The sequence below is a fragment of the Myxine glutinosa genome, chromosome 14 (assembly GCF_964187855.1).
Source record: "Myxine glutinosa chromosome 14, kmMyxGlut1.1, whole genome shotgun sequence".
Taxonomy (NCBI): Eukaryota; Metazoa; Chordata; class Myxini; order Myxiniformes; family Myxinidae; genus Myxine; species Myxine glutinosa.
Window position 1 is genome coordinate 20,867,579 of NC_136274.1, and position 22,635 is coordinate 20,890,213.

A 22,635-nucleotide genomic window follows, 5' to 3' on the forward strand; every position below is an offset into this window, starting at 1 on the left:
ACTTGCACTCAGAATCGACTTATCCACAGCTAAGACAATGCCGATAATGATTCTGCAGCTTGTTTTAAAATACTGTTCCTCTATATAAATAATAAACATTTTGAAAATCTCATTACGTTTCTAATTTATCTGAAAGCTCACCCCACAAAATAGTTCAAATAAAATGCATGAAACAACTCATTGATATTCATGACACTAGAACTACCAAAAGCAGCGATGGATTGTGAGTGTGAGGAAGGAATCAACACCTCCATTGTTCTGACTGTTTTGCTAACTACCACAAGTTGATGTAGCTTTGTCTTATACTCCAAATTACCTTATCTGTGGATAAATTATAGTAAAGTGGGAAAATGGCCAATTGGACTGATACTCCACATCAAAGTATCTGCTGAGAAATATGGCAATCCTCAAAACAAGCAAAATGCACTCCTTTATATATCATCAAGAATATAATATGCCCACAATGAGGTATGAATAGGCTGGGGTATATGACCTTGACCTTCAGCATTTAGGGATAGAGTGTAAATAAAGCAAATTTGTCCCCATCGCCACAATATATCCATAAAACCCAACATAAAATCAGAGGAAAATTATTCAAGTAATGATCAAAAAGGTGTTTTGTTAATTCGATCACAATCTCAAAAATTAGGTCGTCACGAATCAAAAATCAGGTGCACAACTTTCCTGCAGGTTCATTACTACATTACAATAACATATCGGAAGGCCAAGAGAATCGGCATGGGCAAAATTGAGTGATGACAAAAAAAAATTGGATACAACCATTTTCTTTCTTTCCATACTACCATTTGACCTTGACCTTTAACCTGGAGGGGTATGATGCAAACCAAGCGCAAATGTGCCTAACTCTAAGCTAGGGCCTAGGCTATCTAGAGGGCAATTTTGTTCCGATTTGGACAAATCCTGGTCAAGGTATGGTGAACAAGCGTTACGCCTAGGTCCCCCGTCGGTGAAGTGATGTGAGTTGACAAAGTGGAAGACGCAAGGCGCCCATCTTGGATTTTGACGTGGCAACCCAATTATCTACCCTTATGCGTAGATACACCCACACACCAGATTAGAAGTTAGTAGTTCGTTTATTTTTCAAGATATTTCGCTCACAAGGTTCAGACATATATATGGTGGCGGCCATCTTGGCGTTTGACGTGGCGACCCAATTTTCAATAGCGTTTTTCCTTATGCGTAGATACACCCACACACCAGATTAGAAGTTAGTAGTTCGTTTATTTTTCAAGATATTTCGCTCACATGGTTCAGACATATGTATGGTGGCGGCCATCTTGGCGTTTGACGTGGCGACCCAATTTTCAATATCGTTCTTCCTTATGCCTAGTTGCACCCATACACCAAATTAGAATTCCGTCCTTCGCTTATGCACGCACGGACGGACGGACGGACGGACGCACACACGGACGGAGGGGAAAACCATAGTCCCCCTTTCGCTCCGCAGTGCGACGGGGGACAAAAATGTTAAAAAGTCTACAACTGGGTCATGACCTTGAACATTTAGGACAAGGTCAAAAAAATGTCAATCAACTATTTTGTGTTCCAATTATTGATGCAAAATTTTATTCTGAAAGTCCCTGTCGGCTCCGAAATACAGCTCATAAATTGGGAATGTTGGGAGTGCAGGAATAAATAAAAAATTCTAAATCGTGGTTTCATACTCCAAGGGGTCGAATAAAACTCTGTGGTACCATTAATAATTTGGGGTGACAATTGCAGAAACAAAACCTACAACAGAAATAAGCCTTCCCCAATGCCACAGTATGGACTATAAAGGGAGGCCTAATTACATTTTGATCACCTTTGGAAGTAAAACCAATGGCCTTAAATTTACATCAGCATCCTATTATTACGACGATAGTAACACATCATATATTGGGTCATATAAAAATAATTATTTGACCGTCAAATTGGCATAAAAAGGTGCTCATGTATCAAGGTTATTAAAATCCATCACTTTTTGAGACAGCGAATGAGATGGCCAAATGTCCAATCAGAGAACAGCATACTCCGCAATGCAGTACATCTTGCTAACGCAGCACCTGAAAGTTTTTGGATGATCAATCTGTCAATTTTCCTTGTTTATCCAGCACTAGGGCATGCCCGTACTATATATAAGCTAGGACGTGCCCGTACGTGGGTGCCCGTTCCTTGCCAAAAAAAAAAAAAAAAAAAAATTTGTGTAGGGGTGTGTGTGTGTGTGTAAACATCCTAGGGCGTGCCCGTACGTGGGTGCAAAAAAACATGCGTGCAAACAACAACAACAAAAAAAAACTTTGAAACCACGTGGCAGTAACGACCACAGAACCCCCCTCCCTCTATTTACATGAATGGTTTGGTCCATTCGCAACGACCACAGAACCCCCCCCTCTATTTACATGAATGGTTTGGTCCATTCGCAAAGCCAAAGCGAACGACCACAGAACCCCCCCCCTCTATTTACATGAATGGTTTGGTCCATTCGCAAAGCCAAAGCGAACGACCACAGAACACCCCCCCCCCCCCCCCCCCCCCCCCCTCTATTTACATGAATGGTTTGGTCCATTCGCAAAGCCAAAGCGAACGGCGAACGGCTAAATCGCCATAGCTCGGTAAGTACTTGTCCGATTAATTTAAAACCTTGAAAAGGCACATCCTCGGGTCCCCAGCAATATACCTGGCAAGTTTCAAGTATATCGGACCGGTAGTTGTCGAGAAACAGCGGTCACAGACAAACAAACGTACAAACGTACAAACGTACAAACGTACAAACGTACAAACGTACAAACGTACAAACAAACAAACAGAGATTACTGGAATTATAGATAGATGAATGTGGAAAGCATTTACGATTTATTTAGTCTGTTTGGACTTCACCTGCTAAATGAGCCAGCTCCGTTACCGAACAAAATCACATGCCGTTTGCTGCCAGATTCTCTTTCAGAATATGCAAATCGCCACTTGGTTCATGTCATTTAAACGACAAGTTATGCAGCTTTCGTTTATCTTCTTCAAAATTAAAAATCAAATTTACATTTTGCTTACATTTCTTGCCGAATGTGGTAGAAAGTACGAATTTAACTCCCATTGTAAAGTTGGCATGACGGACCGAGTATAAAACCATTAAAAATCACTGCGGCAATACACAAGATAGGAAAAGTGGGGAACAAACACTGATTTAAATGATCTTTATGTATTTATATGGATCAATGGTGAACACATGGGGCAAACACACAAGCAGAAGTGCAAGAGAAAACTTTGGGAAACGCGTACATCTCACATGTCGAACAGTGATGGCAGCGGTCAGGCTTCAACAAGTGGCATTTTTCACAGTACCTGATGGCTGTAATGACAAGAAAGTCAGAGAGATGAGACAGGAGCATTGAGGTATCCACTCCAAACCCTACATCATATCCCAAACAACGATGCTTTTCTTAACCTGAAACCTGCAAGTCCAACTGCATCGCACAAATATTTGATTGGACGTCATCTGCATTTAATTGCAGCAAAAGAGAAGAAAGACCAATGGGCGGGCACATCTCCTTGCTTCCCTGAAGCGGGAGACAGTCGATGAAAGCACATAACTCCAAGTGCAGGTTACTTCCACCACCAAAGGTGGACCTGTCTGTTTGTTTTACCCCGTCTGTTTGTTTGTCTGTGTGCAGGATATCTCAAAAAATTATGAACCGATTCAGAGGAAATTTGGTGGGCAGGTGGGATGTGTAACAAGGACTAATAGATTCGATTTTGGTGAAAATCCGGATCCGGATACGAGTTTTTTAATTTTAAAAGCGATTCTTCACTATTGAGAGATTGAGCCAAAAACAATATACAGGCTGTTCCCGGTTTACGAACACATCGTGTTCTTGGAAATGTGTTTGTAAGCTGGATGTTCATAAACCAGAGCAATAAATCCCCTTTAAATACATGTAATAAGTGATTCATTGGATCCCAAACACAAATGAAACCCTATTTTTTCACATAACATTGTTATTAAATGTACTTTCAAATAAAAAACAAATAAATGCGGATAATTTGAACATGTGTAATATAGGGACGAGGGATAACGAGCTAGAGTGCAAATATGGGTTTTTGGTTAAGCAGGGCAAGTCGGGACAGTCTCTTGTCCCGATAAGGAACTCAGGAACTCCATGGAGAGAATGGTGTGTGAAATAGCAAAAGTGTGTTGGAGCAAAGCCCAAGTGAACGAGGTGCGAATTATGTTGTGAATGGATAATTAATTCTCAAGGTCTGATTTCCTGTGTTTCGCGCTCAGCGTGGTATGCTCAAAAAAGCAGTGATTATGTCAATGGATCGAATGTTCGAAAGACCAAAACACGTTTATAAAGTATAATGTTCGTAGGAACCGATGTTCGGAAGCTGGGTGTTCATAAACCTTGGGACTGCTTGTATAGCACGATATCTCAAAAAGTTATGGATGGATTATGACAAAACTTGGTAGGCAGGTTGGGTGTGTGACAAGTGACAGTGATTCGATGTTGGTGAAGAAGATCCAGATGCAGATCCAGCCCATCAGCGAGATACAAAACGTAAACTGTTCAGCCTGGCAGGGGCATTCTGCCCTCTACCAGGTGCCATTCTGGTTTTCTTTTCATCGAGGTAGAGATCTGGCTGATGATGCAGCAACATGTCAAAAGCTGCCATTAACATCAAGTACCGAGCGCAAAGAGGAAGAAACAGAAGTTGTAAGGCCACAGAAAAATACTGTAGACTATCGAATGACATTAATTTTAATTAATTAATTTTGATTAATCACATCAATTTCGATAAAGCAATTACAGGGAATTAAATAATCTGGTAAACAAACAATAAACTTGTCTTTTCTTTTGGAGATACTGAGAAGATGGCAGCCATGGGTTAAGATAGGGAATGACGAGGAAAGGTGATGGGTTGGGGAAAGGAAGGGGAGCAGGTGAAAGGGCCGAAGAGTCAAAAGGAAGGATTTCAAGGAGTATGGAAATACCATACTGGGAAATGGTTTGGGAGGAAGAAAGTGAAACGCATCATAGGTCTATCACTTTAAAGACCACACGAACATTGCAAATCATCTGCAGTCAGCTGATGTGCATGGATGCAAGCTCAACGCAGCAAGTTACCCCCAGAGAGCGTGCGTGTGCGTAGGGGCAACTGCTGAGAGCAGCGCTTCAGCACTTCCTGTCGCACTTCTTCTCTTGCCTCTCGTTCAAGCTGCTCTTGATCCACCGGCGATAAAGAGTACTGGCGGCAAATTATCAGGCAAAAGGGTCGCTTTAAGCTTTTCTTCTTTTTTTTTGTATACTGAATCGAGGCTCGTGAAAGAGCTAACATTTACTTCACAAACAAATCAACCAGACAAACAAAATATATAAAAAGCGGGAGCGGAAAACAAGATGGGGAGAGAAGGTGAAGCACACAAACACAACATTTGAGAGCAGGGAGATGTGTGGAAGGGAGAGGGCTTGGGGGCAGGAGGCATGGGAGGGGGGGGGGGGGGTGGAGGGAGAAGTATAAAACACAAGGACACCAATGACCTCCAGGACAGAAGTTGGTATTTCAAAAAAGTGGAATTGGGGTGAAATTAGCGGGGGTAGAAAAGATCAAGGTTTTGGATGGGGGAAGATAAGAGATGGTATGGTTTTGATCAAAACTTCCACGACTACATTTCCTACACAATTATTTTTGTCCAGGGTCGTTCTGTTCATCACATACAGCAAGCTTGCAAGTTGGAATATGATTCTGACAATTCAGCAAAGTTTGCAGCTTCTCTGCAAACAGCCAAACAGTGTGTTTGAAGGGTAACTGGCCAAACACCCAGAGTACGATTCCAACTTCCTTGAAAAAAAAATTTTTTTAACATAATCGCAACACAGCTTTCGCAATGATTTTACAAATGGCTCAAAGCAACAAATACCCACATAGCTCCAATTGAAGAAATTTGCATTTGTTTTATCGCTGCAACTTTAGTACAACATTACACCAGACATTCGTTAAGTAGAAGCAAACATGATAAAAAGTAAATCTTTCAAGTCCTCCAAGTTTAAAAACAAACAATGAAACGCATTCAAGCAAAGATGACACAGAAAATAACCAAGGACCTTCCTCAAAACGATTTCCCTTTCCTCCAATCAATCCATTTAGCAAATGGACAGAACTACAAAAATAAAAGGAATCACAAACACGAAAATCTGCTGAACAAAGCCAACAAAGGTCATTTCGATGCAACCAATCAAAATGAAGGGCTTCAGCAAAGCACAAGCAACTCACCTCTAATGGAGGCATGTGAGAAGGCGTGAAAATAGTCTTCCAGTAGGACCAGACAAAAATGATGAAAAACGCGTGAAAGAGCAAGATGTAGACAACTGGAATGGGAAACAACACCAAATTCAGAAAAGGATGGAAACACAAGAATAAATAAAGAGTTCAAGGAACACCTTACCCCACGCTTGGGTGCATCGAACACCCCTTAAAAAAAAAAAATTCATATCGATCGTCATACTTTTTTTGTTACACTAGCCCCATATAGCATTTCGGTAAAATATTTCAAACTTTGGATTTTGTTTGGATCCCCAAACAACTCTTGAGGTTGTAATTCAGACGTCTGCTGATTATGGAGGACCCCCCCTGAGAGCCTTTCTGATCCCCTGGGAGGCCACGATACGAAATCGAAAGTTCTAAGACGAGGCGATCCTGTGGACCATCCAGGAGAAGGACTGTATCAGGTTTCAGAGCAATCGGTTGGTAAATAAGGGACAACTAGTGATCCAAAGTCTCAGGGGGTAATCCTACCTGGGAGCACCCATGATCCAAAATCAAAAATTCCAAGCCCGAGCGATTGTGCGGGCTACCGTCTTGAATACGTGTTAAGTTTCAGAACAATCAGCCAGGTGATAAGGGAGGAGTCGCAAAAATAGCAAAAAGTTAACAGACTAACGGACGGAGAGATTCTTCGAGAATCAAGATATGACCTGAAGAAGAAGAAAGAAAGAAAAAAAAAAAAAAAAAAAAAACGACGAAGAATATTGCAGGCCAGAGAAAACCTTACCACCAAAGACTTGTTCATTATTTTAATCCTTTAACTATTACTATCTGCAAGGCCCCTGCAGGGGAGGGAGGGGCAGAATAGGTCATCAATCCAAAATACTTCACAATCCAAACAGAAAAATCCCAAAAGAATGCCAGATTAGGTTAAAGAACAAGGTTTTAAAATGCCTTTTTTTAAACACCTGCTTTCGTAAGTACCCTGGCTTTCATCAACTAGGCAACAGCTGGATCTGTTTTAAGGAACTCGTTCTCTCAACATATTTACTCAAAGTCGATTTCTAACATTGAATGTGAAATGAACGATGTCATCAAAACTATGGTGGTGCATTTTGAGAACATTCATTTTCATACATCAAATGATTATTAAAGGTTACCTTTCTGTCCAACGTTATTCACAGTGACTGCAAAACAGAAGGGAAGTGAAATCAACCTCAATTGAGCACATAAAACAAACTAGAACGCCACTCAGTAGAGCGCATACTCCCGCCGTGGGTCAAGTTGGAATAGTACGATTTCACAAAAGTTTGAGGGAGTAGTTCAGTGACAACACAAGACAGACACTGCACAGATACATATTTAGAATATATAGAAGATAATGTCAAAAACAAGGCAATTTCACTTACATTTTCGGATTCAGCGTTCAATTCTATATAAGTGAGTGTATTTTGAGGCATGTGTGACTTCAAATAAAATTGTAAGCCAGAAAAACGTCCGTTTCATTCTTTAGGGATACAACATGTAAAACTGTCCCAAACGTCAAAACAAAACTCGCTCATTTTAAGTCGTACAAGCTAATGCGACCACTCATTCTTCTGGGAAAAATCCCGTGCACATGCTTGTCACACTTATGTCACTTAAGTCTTTATAAGTTCATCAAATACTGACACCGCGATTGACATTCGCTGAGGAAAATGTTCTCTTCTGAGGTAAAAAAAACAAAACAAAAAAAAACAGTTTTAAAGCATTATACGTATCAAACGATACATTTTATGAAACGGGAAAACCTAATACACACTTTGGTGGTTTTAAAATGACAGAATATGTCTTTATTCGACAAAAAAAAATGAACATTGAAGACGACGCTGATAAAAAAATACACCGCTCTAACGCATAACCACGAGTTTAAACTACATTTACAACAAATATGAAAACTATTTTCATATCACAATGTTAAATATAGAATATATAGAAGATAATGTTAAAAACAAATGAGCCCTATCTTCCAATGGTAAAAAAATCCTTCAAAAAATTCCTGGATCCGGAATAATATCCTGAGCGTCACCAAAAACTAATCAATTCTTCCTTATCCCAAGGGCAATCATCCCACCAACTTTCATCCAAATCTGTTCAGAACTTTTCCAGATATCTTGTGTACACACACACACACACACACACACACACACACACACACACACACACACACACACACACACACACACACACACACACACACACACACACACACACACACACACACACACACACACACACACACACACACACACACACACACACACACACACACACAACTCCCTGGCGGGAGTAATAAATAAACAAACAAAGCAGCAAAAGTAAACTCCAACCCTCCCTGAAAGTAAATCTTAAATGCAACAAAAAACATTTCTATAAAGAAAAAGTATGAAGATAACAAAAATAAATATGCCTGAGTGGCTCAGGCTCTCTGATCCGAGATTGAAAAATTGAAGCCCGAGCAATTGTGCGGGCTACTGTGTTATAACTTATAACTAATAACTTCAGCTATATGTGCATATGTGTAGTTTCAAAACAATCCGCCAGAAGAAGGGAGTAGCAAAAATAGCAAAAACTCAATGGATAGACAGACAGTCATATGGACATCATGACCCATTTTATAAGCTCCTGACCTAAAAATAGCCACGTTGGGGACTGACGGTTATTTCTCCACAGCTTCTGAGAAGATTTTAAAATAAATTACGGTACCTGAATTTGAGGTGAAACTCCCCTTTGGGGCAAAACCCTCTTTCACCCCCCATCCAGATGGGGAGATGGGGAGCACAACGCCATGATACCTTACTGCCCTGATGAATTGAACCAAATTTGGTCCGTATCGCTTATTCGGGTTCGGGTATTCGACGTTTTAGTGAAAATGAGGGATTCAGGGAGAGGGGGGAGGGCGTGGTCCCCTTTCCAGGGAAGATACGGCAATGAGCACAACTTAAGGTTAGGGCATGATCCCGATGCCTTGTGGTGAGTTTGGTCTGCATCTGTCTGGCAGTTTCTGAGAAGACTTTTGAATGAAATAACAATATTTGGGGCAAACCCCCCCCCCCCCCCCATTATAGAGAGTGGGTGCATCTGGATGGGGAGCACAACCCCATGAGACCTTGCTGTCCTGATTCATCGTACCAAATTTGGTCCACATTGGTCAGGTAGTTTGAGGAGAAGATGGTTTAGACCAGTGGTTCCCAACCTTTTCTATGCCCCACACCCCGAGGAAATATTTGATTTATGTTTGCACCCCCTACAAAAGTAATATCACATTTGAAAATGAAGAAGTCAAATTTTTGAACCACAAATTGAACCACATACAATACTGTGGGTGAACAAATTGAACTAAAAAATAAGATTTTAACTCAGTGCATGAAATGCAAATATAAATTGAGCAATTAGATTCTCATTTATTCAGAAAAAAAATGAAACAGTAAAATCGATCCCAATTGTGAACATAAAAATCAATGACTTCTATATTTTTGAACCACAAATTGAACCACATACAATACTGTGGGTGAACAAATTGAACTAAAAAATAAGATTTTAACTCAGTGCATGAAATACAAATATAAATTGAGCAATTCGATTCTAATTTATTCAGAAAAAAAATGAAACAGTAAAATCAATCCCAATTGTGAACATAAAAATCAATGACTTCTTTGTTCCGGCTTCTCTTTCATGATTTTGTCAAAACGTGGAACTTTCTTGCTGACTGCGATCCGCAGGTCTGCCTGTGGAATCCGGCGATTCCTAGATTTTGTCTTGATTGACAAAAGAGAACTGAATCCAGATTCACACAAGTATGTCGTTGCAAATGGAATGAAGACACGGAGTGCTTTTCCACCAAGTCTTGGGAACATATCCAGTGCTGCACACCAAAACTCCTCCAAAGTCTTGCTTTCAAATTGCATTTCAAGAGCTCGATTTGTCTGCAAATCAATAAGATCTTCCTTCAATACTTCATCATTTGACATTTTCTCCATATTGTAGGAATATGGATTCATGATTCATTCTTCTGAAATCTTCAGGTCTCCAGCAGAAAAATATCCATCAAACGATTCTGACAGCATTTCCAAATGAGCCACAATTTCTTCACGCACAGTGGGAGTTATGGATCCAGCATCATCAACCATCTCTTCAAGTGAAAGAAAATTTGAGAGATTGCCTCTTTCCATCCTTTGATGCCAAAGACACAACTTTTCTTTGAAGGAATTCAACTTTTCACAAGCCTTCAATATGTTTATCCCTTTTCCTTGAAGAGAAACACTTGCAATGACTCAGGTCATTCATACGAGTGAAAATGTCAGCTAAGTAAACCAGCATTTGGGCGAATTGCTGTGATTCCAATGCCCCAACCAGATCACATTCACGCTCTTCCAGAAAAACTTTGATTTCTTCCCGCAGTTCAAAGAAGCCGGTTAAAGCTTGGCCTCGTGACAACCAACGGACTTCTGTGTGGAAAAGCAAAACTGAATGCTCACTTCCCAGATCTCCACAAAATGATTTGAAGATGCGATGGTTCAAAGCTCACCCCCTGATCCAGTTGATGATCTTCACACAAGTATCAAGGACTTTCTTAAAATTTGGAGGCAATGTTTTTGATGCCAAAGCATGCCGATGAAGAAAACAATGGGTAACTTGCAAGTCTGGAATCTCCTTTTTCATCAATGCAGAAAAGCCAGATTTATTTCCAAGCATTGCAGGTGCCCCGTCAGTGCACACAGAACCAATGACTTTGATATCTAAATCATGTTTGGCAAATACGTTTTTCACCAGCTGCATCACATCCTTTGCAGTTGTGATTGTTTTCAAATCTTCACAAAACAGGAAATCTTCCTTCACAGCACCACCATTGACATACCTCACTAATGTGATGAGTTGACAACAACTGGAGACATCAGTTGACTCATCCAACTGAATGATGATTTTAAGAGGACTAACTCTGATATCTGAGATGACTTGGTCCAAAATATCTTCACTCAAAATCATTGATTCGGTTGTGAATGACATTATTTGATAGGGGCACCTGTTCAAATTTTTTTCTTGCTTCTTTGCCCAGGATAGTTGTTGCCATTTCCAGTGCATATAGCTTGATGAAACCTTCTGCAATTGTATGGGGCTTCTTGGATTTGGCCACTGCATATGCCATTTGGTATGAAGCAAGAAGTAGTGGTTTGTCAACAGAAAGGAAACCCAACTTTGGAAGAGTTCCTACAGAATCAAAACGAGCTCTTTTGATTTTCAATGATCCAACATCATGTCCTTCGACATCAGCTCTGCCATGCTTGTTCTTGAAGTGCCCTTGAAGCTTGGATGGTTTCAGATTTGAGTTGGAAAACACAACGCTACAAAGAGTGCACTGGGGTTTTTGCAAGCCATCATTTCCCGTTATGCAAATGAAACCAAAGCGCACATAGTCATCATTCCATTTCCTTCTTTTTGACATGATGAAGGGTTAAATCTGCAAAACAGAGAGAGAAAAATATGAGCTAATATGAGAAAAAATATATAAATATGTAAAAAGTATACAATGGTGTATACAGGTCACAACAAGTTGCTACACGATAAGAGTTTGTGCTGAAAAAAGACAAAAAATTGAATAAAGTATACTGAGTGGAACATGTTTGACTATTGGTTTGGTTTGATTTGGTTGGTTTGAGTTTTTGGTTTGAGATTGGTTTGAATCTTATCACGATTGGTTTGAGACGTTGTTTGCAGTGGCGTGTGGTGATTTTTCGTCATGGGGAAGCAATTTAAGCTACACATAAAAAAACCAGAACGCCACTCAGTAGAGCACATACTCCCGCCATGGGTGGCCGCTGCTGAGCCCTATCTTCCAAAAGTAAAAAATCCTTCAAAAAATTCCTGGATCCGGAATAATATCCTGAGCTTCACCAAAAACTAATCAATTCTTCCTTATTCCAAGGGCAATAATCCCACCAACTTTCATCCAAATCCATTCATAACTTTTCCAGATATCTTGTTCACAAACACACACACGATCGAATGCATTACTCCCTGGTGGGAGTAATTATATAAATACACGAGACGACCCGTGAACCCGTTGGGTTCTCGTTGTGACAGCGGTTGATGAAAAAAAAAATACACACAATTTTAATATTATTGAGTGGTCAAACTTTAATTTGAAGAAAATTTGAGCATTCACCTCATGAGTCACCGTTCAACGAAGCACGCGTTTAATGACAACAATTCTTGGTTGATCTCCCATCCTTTTCTTTTTTTCTTGCAGTGTAAAAGATGGGAGGGGAAGAGATAGATAGACAGAGACAGAGACAGAGAGAGAGAGAGAGAGAGAGAGAGAGAGAGAGAGAGAGAGAGAGAGAGAGAGAGAGAGAGGGAGACTTAAAAGTTTTTTGTCATGTTCAAAAGGCACACTGGCAGATGGTTGAGTGATGACTCGTGACACACGACGACAAGGACACAAGCCACTCTTTGTTGCACTCCCAGATATTCCATCTCGCACCCCCTGTGGGTGCGGGCACCCAAGGTTGGAAACCCCTAGTTTAGACAAATGTTAATGGACATACCAACGGATGGCCGGACACCAGGACCCACTCTGAGGTTATTTTGGGGAAATAACCGAAAAATATATTGGAGGATAATGGACAATTCAGAATGCAGTATACAGGGAACTTTGATGCTGGAGAAGGATATTTGGCTCACACGACACTGCCATAATGCCACTAACTACATGCATACACAAAGTGTGTGTGTGTGATAAGGCTGAAAACGGTTGTAAGGTGAGGGATAAACAAAAACCGACAGCACATTCACCCACTGACAAGACCCATCACAATCAATACACATGTACACGATCAACAACAAACACAACATGCATTTTAAGGCGATTTTCCCTGCTAGAGTGGGGGTGAGCCTTGTGGTCCCCATGACAAAGTTCTCCATTTTGCCCTATTTTCTGCATCTCTCCTTGTTAACCCCCTTGCCCACATTTCTTCTTCCACCATCTTTAGCCAAGTCTTTCTCGGTCTTCCCCGTCTTCTACTTCCTTCTACATTCATTTCCATCACTCTTCTCAACCAGTCACTTTCATCCTTCCTCAACACATGACCAAACCATCTCAACCTGTTCCTCTTCACAGCATCAAACACAGGCTCGATTCCCATCATCTTTCGCAATTCATCATTTGTCTTCCTCTCTCTCAACGACACTCCACACATCCACTGAACCATTCGCATTTCCACCCTTTCCAGCCTTCGTTGCTGCTCTACATTCATGACCCATGTCTCACTCCCATATATCATAACACTTCTCACACATGCAGCATACACCTTTCCCTTCAGCTTCAACGACACTCCCCTCCTCATCAGCACGCCACTCAGTTCCCGAAACTTCTTCCATGCACATCTCACTCTAGCAACTGTTGCCGAGTCTGATCCACCTTCTCCATTCAGCATGTCTCCGAAGCAAAATGTTTTCACACCTTCCAGCTTCACGCCGTCTCCAAGATCCAACTCAACATTTCCTCCATCTGCAGCTCCATCTGTGCACACCTTACATTTGAATGTAGCTGCCACACTGGTTAATGACCCTCTCAGACCACTACATTTTTGATGAACCCACTCAGCGCACATTGTACATTGAATGGAGTTCACTCCGACACCCTTCCTGCACACAGCACATGGCCACTTCCCAGTTCTTTCCACCTCACCACATGCTTTACCACTTGCCATCACCTTCGTCTTTCCTATATTCACCTTCAGACCTTTTGTCTCCATACATTCCTTCCACTTGTTCATCTTTTCCTTCAGTCCATCCATACTTTCCGCAATCAACACCAGATCATCTGCATACAACAACTCCCACAGCAAACCCTCCTTTACGGTCTGAGCCAGCACCTCCATCACAGCTACAAATAGTAGTGGACTTGGTACCGACCCCTGATGCACTCCCACCTTCACCTCAAACTCACCACTGTTCCCGTCCTTCACCCTTACAGCTGTGCGTGCTCTTTTGTACATTGCCATCACAACTCTGATCAACCATTCCTCCACTTCTCACTTCCTCAATGCCCATGTCAATACTTCGCGTGGAACCCTATCGAATGCTTTCTCCAGATCAACAAACCCAAGAAACAACTTCTTCCTCTTCTCCATGTACTTCTCCTGCAACTGCCTCACAATAAAGAGCGCGTCTGTCGTTCCTCTTCCTGGCATAAATCCAACCTGCATTTCGTCGATCTTCACCTTCTTCCTTATCCTCCTCTCCAACACCCTTTCCAATACCTTCATTCCATGCTCCAATAACTTTATCGCTCGGTACCAGCCACACTCCAGAGGGTCACCTTTCCCCTTGTATAGAGGGACGAGGGTACTCGGTTCCCAATCCACTGGAATGCGACCTTCTTTCACCACCAGATTACAGATTCTTCCTCTTCGCGCTCTTTATTGTGAGGCACCACCAGATGGACTTCCGTTTCCGGTCTTGCTGGCGAGGGTTCGTTTATTCTCAGCTCTCCATGCTATCCATCGAAATCGAAGTTAAGTAATTGTTCCCATTTGTATTTTCGTTATAACTATTTATTTTATGGTGTATATAATATATATTGTCTCCCGACGAAGATTTTCGGTGCAAATCTTTCATACCTGTATTGATAATCGTGTTAATTCGGGTCGTGTTTTGAGGCCTTGTAGTTGTACAGTGAACACTGTACAACCTTGAGGCTTTGTTTTTCTCTCAGCGGTCCGTGTTTTTGTGATCCAATAACTTTCGTTCTCTGTTTTCCCAATCTTTTCACCCCATAGCCCTCTTCCTTGTGTAAATCACAACTCAAAAAAATCCAAAAAAAAAACATTTCCTTCTCTGTTCTCATTCGTTTATTCATTCTTATTCGTTCGTTTGTTCGTTCTTCGACCACGAGTTTCTCCCCCATTTCCCCAGATAGATTGTCAAATTTCAACTCGTTATTTTATCGTCCATGCGTTATTGTTTTGATTATAGTTACTTTTGGTTTGAATTTCCTGTAACTTGTAATTATTTAATCGTGTTCTGCTCCTCGTGTGCGGCCTTGTAGTTGTACCCCCGTCGGTGTTTGTTATCTTAATCGTGTTTTGCTTGGCTCTTAGTTTTTTTCCCTTCTACCCCGAACATAATACTCTGTCTAACGTTCTAAATCCCCACCTCGCCCCCCCCCCCCCCCCACCCCCAAAAACCAAACAAAAAAAAAAAAAACCAAAAACATTTATTTTCCTTTCTCCACGTGTACTGTTGACTCATCCTGTATTTTCTGTCCAGGTGTGCTGTTCGCCCCGCCCCCATTAACTCCTTGCCATCCACCGTTTGCCCTTCACGTGACTCGTGGTGGTCCCTCTCGGCTCTCCCCCCGTTGGTATTTTTGTGCACATAAGATTGTTCACGGTTCTGTTTAAATATTATTTAAATATGTATAACCTTTCCCCTTCAGTGTTTTACTCAGTGGTATTTTACAACATGCTGTTTTTCTTCCTATTTAAAAGGCTTTTCTCAATTTCCTCTCCAACTCATTCCACCTCAAAAAAAAGAAATTCAATATCTAATACGTCTCCCTCACTACATGGACTAAATTCACATTCATTCCATCCCTCCTCCATCATTCTGAACCGGATTGCTAACTTGAAAATCACAACAAACCCAATTTGTTTTCAATGTTCGTCTTTCATTAATCATCCACTTTCTAAACTCCCCCCTTGCCCCGCCACTCTTAAACTCCCCCCCTACCCCTCCACTCCTGAACTCCCCCCTTGCCCTTCCACTCCTGAACTCCCCCCTTGCCCTTCCACTCCTGAACTCCCCCCTTGCCCTTCCCCTCCTAAACTCCCCCCTCACTCCTCCCCTTCAAAACTCCCCCCCAACCCCTCCCATTCAAATCTCCCCCCATACCATTCCTCTCCAATTCTCCCTCCTCTCCCCTCCTCCTCAAAGCTGCCTCCTCCCCACTTCGTCTCCCTTCTATCTCATACCTCCACCCCCCCCCCCCCAACCTTCTTCTTTCCTCTGCCCCCCCTCAAACAACCCCTCACTGTGCCTCATCCCTTCACGTTCAAACCTTTCATCCTCCTCATCCTTCCCTTTCTTGGAACTCTCCTGCAATCGCTGACACACTAACAACTGCTCTCCCTACCTCCCCCTCTCATCCTTCATCTTACCCTACTCCTCCCCTCCCCTGTCCTGTACCCGATGCTCCCCTCTCTCTTCATTAACGGTATGGACCTCAAACATCCGGGGCCTTCGCTCAAACCTGACTGATCTCTACATACAGGTTGCTTCTGACAATCCAGACTTGATCTGCTTAACAGAGACTTTCCTCCTTCATGTCTCTGATTCCTTAATATCTCTTCCTGGATACTCCCTCCTCCAGTATGATAGACCTGAGCCTCGGCCTGGTGGTGGGGTGGCTATCTTTATCAAAAACTCTCTTCCTCACTCTCCTTGCACTGCCCTCTCTCCTCCTCACCCCCAGGAGTACCTCTGGCTACGGCTTCCTCTCCGCTCCCACCTTTTGTTCATATGTGTTCTGTACCGTCCCCCAAACAGTGATGACTCCATCTACATTTCACTGTCTGACAACATGGACCAACTTCTATCCACTCATCCCAACTCTCTCTTCCTCATATGTGGTGACTTCAATTGTCATCATGCCACCTGGTTGGGTGTGGGTTCCTCTCTCACCAGTCATGGCACCTCAGCAAAGGACTTCTGTGACTCACTGGGATTGACACAATCTGTCAATTTCCCGACCCGGATCTCAGCCAATGGAGTATCTTCTCTTCTAGACTTGGTTATGACCAACTTCCCTGCTAATGTCTGCTGCTCTTCTTCTGCTCCAATCGGTTCTTCTGATCATGTGCTTGTCAAAGTGGACATCTCTCTGGCCATTCTCAGAGAGCCTCCTCAGCGTCGACGAGCCTGGCATTTCACTCAGGCCGACTGGGACGGTCTTCAAGCAGCCATCAATCGTCTGGATTGGTCTCCCATCTCCACTGCCTCTGACATCAATTCTTCCTGGGAATTCTTCCAAAGCAAACTGATCTCTCTCATGCACAGATTTATCCCATCTCGCCTTCAGTTGTCTTACCCTTCCTCCCGTCCATGGTACACTGAATCTTGTGGTGAGGCAGTTGCCCTGAAACAACTTGCCTTTGCCTCTTGGAAGGCTAATCCAACTGAAGGAAATCTCAGTTCCTTCCACCAAGCTCGGAACAAGTGTGTGTCTACCCTCAGGAGTGCCAGGAAGCACTATCTCTCCTCACTCAAGAATGAACTCTCAAACCTGTCTCCTTCCTCCAAATCCTGGTGGCGTCTGGTCAAATCCGTTTCTGGTGTTTGTTCCCCCTCCATCCCCTCCCTTACCTCAAATGGCCACACAGTTGACATCGCACGTGACAAAGCCGAATGCCTCAACTCTGTGTTTGCCTCAAAATCCTTAGTTCCAAACCCATCTCTCTCTGTTCCCACCTTTCCCAGTCGAACCAAACTGCTCCTGGACTCTGTGACCTTCTCTCCTGACAAGGTGGAGGAGTTTTTGTCAAACCTCGACTCTGATTCTGCAACTGGACCAGATGGCATCAGCCCACGGGTCCTAAAATCCTGCTCTGCCGCTCTATCTCACCCTCTCTCTGTTCTTTTCACCCTATCTTTTGCTCAAGGTCATCTGCCAGCATCCTGGAAATCAGCAAACATTACCGCTTTACACAAAAAAGGTGCAAAAACAGATCCTTGCAACTACAGACCAATCAGCCTGCTCCCAATTATCAGCAAAGTCATGGAATCCATCATTGCTTCGGATATGAAATCTTTCCTCTTCTCCAATGGCTTGATCTCTGATCATCAATTTGGTTTCAGACCAGGTCACTCTACTCTGGACATGCTGCTTCTGCTGTCTCAACAATGGATGGAGGTCCTCAATGCCAAACAGGAAATCAGAGCTGTCTCCCTTGACATATCACGTGCCTTCGATACGGTCTGGCACCCAGCTCTGCTCACCAAACTCTCCTCCTATGGTATCCATGGAAATGTCCATGCATGGCTTGCGGACTTCCTCTCTGGTCGTAGTCAACGTGTGGCCCTGAATGGATTTCTCTCATCTCCCCTTCCCGTTCAGGCTGGAGTTCCCCAAGGCAGTGTGCTGGGCCCTGTGCTTTTTCTGGTCTTTATCAATGATCTCTCCGACTCTCTGGAAAATCCTCTGTATCTCTTTGCTGATGACTCCACTCTCTGCCGCTCCATTCCTCTTCCCTCAGATCGGCAGTCTGCAGCCTCCTCACTCTCTGAAGACCTGGACAAAATCACAGACTGGTCAAACATGTGGAACATGTCTTTCAATCCTGACAAATCTCACACTCTTACTATGTCTCTCCGAAAAGATCGACTGGACAACCCTCCCATCGACTTTCTCAACAATCCTCTCCAAGAAGTTCTGTCGCTCAAGCTTTTGGGTCTCACCATCTGCCATGATCTTTCTTGGGAAAACCACATTTCCAAGCTGGCCTCCAAAGCCAGTCGCCGACTGGGCATCCTCCGTCGTGCGAAGTCCTTCCTAGGCACACCTGAGCTCCTCACCACATACAAGGCTTCATCCGCAGCTCAATGGAATACTGTTCTCCCCTATGGGCTGGTGCTCCTGCCTCACACCTGGCTCGGCTTCACGCTGTTGAATCCAAAGCTTTCAGAATCATTGGAATCTCCCGCGATGAAGCTATCTCTGAGGGCCTTTCACTCACTCACCGCAGGCAGGTAGGTGGTCTTTCTGTCTTCTACCGACTCCTCTCCGGCCTTGCTCCCCCAGCTCTCTCTGTGCTCTGTCCCCCAAATATTCCTACAGGTCGCACAAGATCTGCCAGCCACCCTCTGATGGTTAAACTGCCGAAATCTCGGCTCTCTGCTCACCTTCACTCTTTCATTCCTCTTTTCTCCCGCCTCTGGAACAAACTCCCACTCCTCCCTCCAGGTCTTCAAAACAGCTGTTCACCACCATCTCTTATCTTCCCCCATCCAAAACCTTGATCTTTTCTACCCCCACTAATTCACCCCAGATCCACCTTGTTTGAAATTCCAACTTCTTTCCTGGAAGTCTTGGCAGTGTCCATATGTTTTATACCTCTCCCACCCCCCCCCCCCCCCCTTCCCATGCCTTCCCCCCAAAACCCTCTCCCTCCCACAGTTCTCTCGATGTCTCCATGTCTCTCGGTCCCTGCTCTCAAATGTTGTGTTTGTGTCCTTCCCCCTCTCTCCCCATCTTGTCTACCGCTCCCGATGTTATTTGTTTTGTGTGTCTGTTTGTCTTTCTGTGTGATTAATGTTCGCTCTTTCACGAGCCTCGATCTTGTATACAAAAAAAAAAAAAAAAAAAATCTCTGCCATTCTCTTCACACCCCAACTTCCTGCTGCCTTCAACATATCTCCCACAACTCCCGTCGACCCTCCCGCTTTTCTACTCTTCATTGCTTTTATCGCTTCCTCAACTTCCTTCTCAGTTATCTTCTCTGCCGGTCCTAAAACTGGGTTACTCTCTATGTTGCCATCCCATTCATTCTCTGTATTCAACAGCATTTCCATATATCTTTTCCATCTTCCTTTAATTCCATCTGGGTCCACAACGATTTGTCCCACTTCATCCTTCAAGCAACTCACCCCGATCACATCACACCTCTCTTTCGCTATCTGCTTTGCAATCCTGAATACCGCTCTCTGACCCTCTTCCGAATCCAAGCGTTCTCCGAAAATTTTCCTACATGTCTCCTGCGCCTTTGCTACCTCTTTCTTTTAGTCAGGTTCACTATGTTTTTTCGTTCAAAATTTTGTTAGATTATCAAAACTATACATTTTTGGAATATTCAGATCATGAGGAATCCAAAAATTAATGTTTACATTTGCGTAGACACCTTTGCGAAAATGACACTCAGGACAGTGATGAAGATCTGTAAAAGCATATTCCTTAACGGTATAGACCTCGTAGATCCTGTGTATAGGACTTATAGTTCAATCTGATACTACCTATAACTTCCTATAACAACCTATAACTTCAAAGGACTTGCAATATCATGTATTATGTAATACAGTTATATCACAAATATAAAGACAATGGTTTTCAATAACCTTTGTTTGTTGCTTTTCTATCATCCTGAGCACTATTTTGAGGCCTTTATTGGATTCCTTGACCCAGAAAACATAGGATTAGCATATTTAATTAAGTCTCTAGGTTGACCAGAAGCCGAGATCGCGCAAAATATGTATTTTATGGCGGCCATTTTCAAAATCCAAAATGGGGCCATGCAGGTGTCTGTGCAAATGCCAACATTGATTTTCAGATTCTCCATGCTCTGAAGATTCCAAAAATGTACAGGTTTGCTAATCCCAAAATTTTGAAAGAAATTATATTTGTTAACATAGTGAACCTGACTATCTTCATCACTGTCCTGAGTGTCATTTTCGCAAAGGAGTCTACGCAAATGTAAACATTAATTTTTGGATTCCTCATGCTCTGAATATTCCAAAAATGTATAGTTTTGCTAATCTACCAAAATTTTGAACGAAATTATATTTGTTAACATAGTGAACCTGACTATTTGCAGCCTTCTTGGCTGCATTATAACTTTCATGCTCTGCTTTTTCTGCTCCCGTACCCTTCGCCTTCTGCCACTCCTTGAACTTCTTCCTCTTCTCGTCAATCCTCTTTCCAACTTCATCATCCCACCACCATGTTTCCGAGTGCCTCGGTGGTCCTTTTGTCCATCCACATACCTCACCAACGGCTCCCAACAGACTATCTTTCATTGACATCCAACCACGTTCAAGCTCAACCACATCATCCTCTACTCTACTCTACTCTACTCAGCCTCTCTTTTAATGCCTCCCTTACTGTCACCTCTTTCAACCTCCACACCTTCATTCTCGGTTGGTACTTCACCCGCCGAGCTCTCCTCGCACCTTTCACCCTTATGTCGCAGACAACCAAGTGGTGCTGTGAAACAGCCTCCTCCCCCGGGATCACCTTTGTGTCCCGGAGGTGCCCCCTATCTCGCCTACGCACCATCAGGTAGTCAACAGTTGTCGTCGACCCACCTGACGTGTATGTAACAAGCTTATTATCCCCTTTCTGGAACTGAGTATTATAAATCAACAAATCAGCTCCATCAGCAAACTCCAAAATCCTTTCACCTTCTCCATTTCTCACACCATATCCGTAAACCCCATGAACTCCCTCAAAACCGTCCATACTCCTTCCCACATGTCCATTTAGGTCTCCTCCTACCACAACAACTTCCTCATCTTTCACGTTTTCCATCAGCTTCTCTATCGCACACCAGAACTTGTCCTTCTCTTCATCGCTCCGACCAACCTGCGGAGCACATCCCGAGATGACGTTCACCAAGAGCTTTCCAATCATCATTTTCACCATCATCAACCTATCACTCACTCTAGTTACACTCACCACACTGTCTACAAACTCCTCAGAAAACAGGCCACCAACACCATTCACACCCTCCAGGCACCCTTGCCACACAAACTTGTATTTCTGTCCCTGCCTACCCTTCACCATTCTCACACCACTTCCCTTCCATCTCGTCTCTTGCACACAACATATGTCCACTCTTCTTCTGATCAATGCTTCCACCACTTCTCCTGATCTCCCTGTCATTGTCCCTACATTCCATGTCCCAAACCTCAGAAACCGATCTCCACTTCGGGCTGTACCCTGCCCATATGTAGTTGTAATTGTCATGGTTCTCTTTTTGAGGCAATGTTTTTATGGCCGGATGCCCTTCCTGACGCCAACCCTCTTAGTCGCCTCTTACGACACGCAGGGATACGGTGTACCTATTCTAACCAGGGTACACACCGTACACACCGGTCCAAGTCAATTCATGTAAAAGCACAAGGATGGCCGAGTCATCCTCCCAAGTTCATTACACATACAAGCTCCTCCACAAGCTCCTCCACAAGCTTGAGCTCACCATTGATAACAAAGAAAAGGTTCGTTTACACTGCACGTTAAGTAGCTAAGATGGCCAGGCGTACAGAATGTAAACGCAACACTTTCGAAGGTGAGATCCTCAGTGAGCAGAAGCACTCGGAGCCCTCAAGCACGTCGTGCAAACGAGCCTCAGGGAAGCAGGAAAGGAGGCCTCAAGCACGTCGTGCAAACGAGCCTCAGGAAGCAGGAAAGGAGGCCTCAAGCACGTCGTGCAAACGAGCCTCAGGAAGCAGGAAAGGAGGCCTCAAGCACGTCGTGCAAACGAGCCCCAGGAAGCAGGAAAGGAGGCCTCAAGCACGTCGTGCAAACGAGCCTCAGGAAACGAGGCCTCGTTGTGCACCTTAAAGATG

The 22,635-nt window shown here is 43.2% G+C and overlaps 1 protein-coding gene across 2 annotated transcripts in view; it reads right to left on the bottom strand.

Annotated features, from left to right (window-relative positions):
• LOC137439477 (palmitoyltransferase ZDHHC20-A) overlaps positions 1 to 22,635 on the bottom strand; it is a 65,429-nt gene that overhangs the window by 33,506 nt on the left and 9,288 nt on the right. For both annotated transcript variants that reach the window (XM_068135252.2, XM_068135251.2), the window contains exons 2-5: positions 7,419 to 7,445; positions 6,268 to 6,362; positions 5,121 to 5,241; positions 3,277 to 3,346 (exon numbers count right to left, since the gene is read on the bottom strand). In XM_068135252.2, coding sequence (XP_067991353.1) covers positions 3,277 to 3,346; positions 5,121 to 5,241; positions 6,268 to 6,362; positions 7,419 to 7,445 — 313 coding nt within the window. The remainder of the gene's footprint in view (positions 1 to 3,276; positions 3,347 to 5,120; positions 5,242 to 6,267; positions 6,363 to 7,418; positions 7,446 to 22,635) is intronic.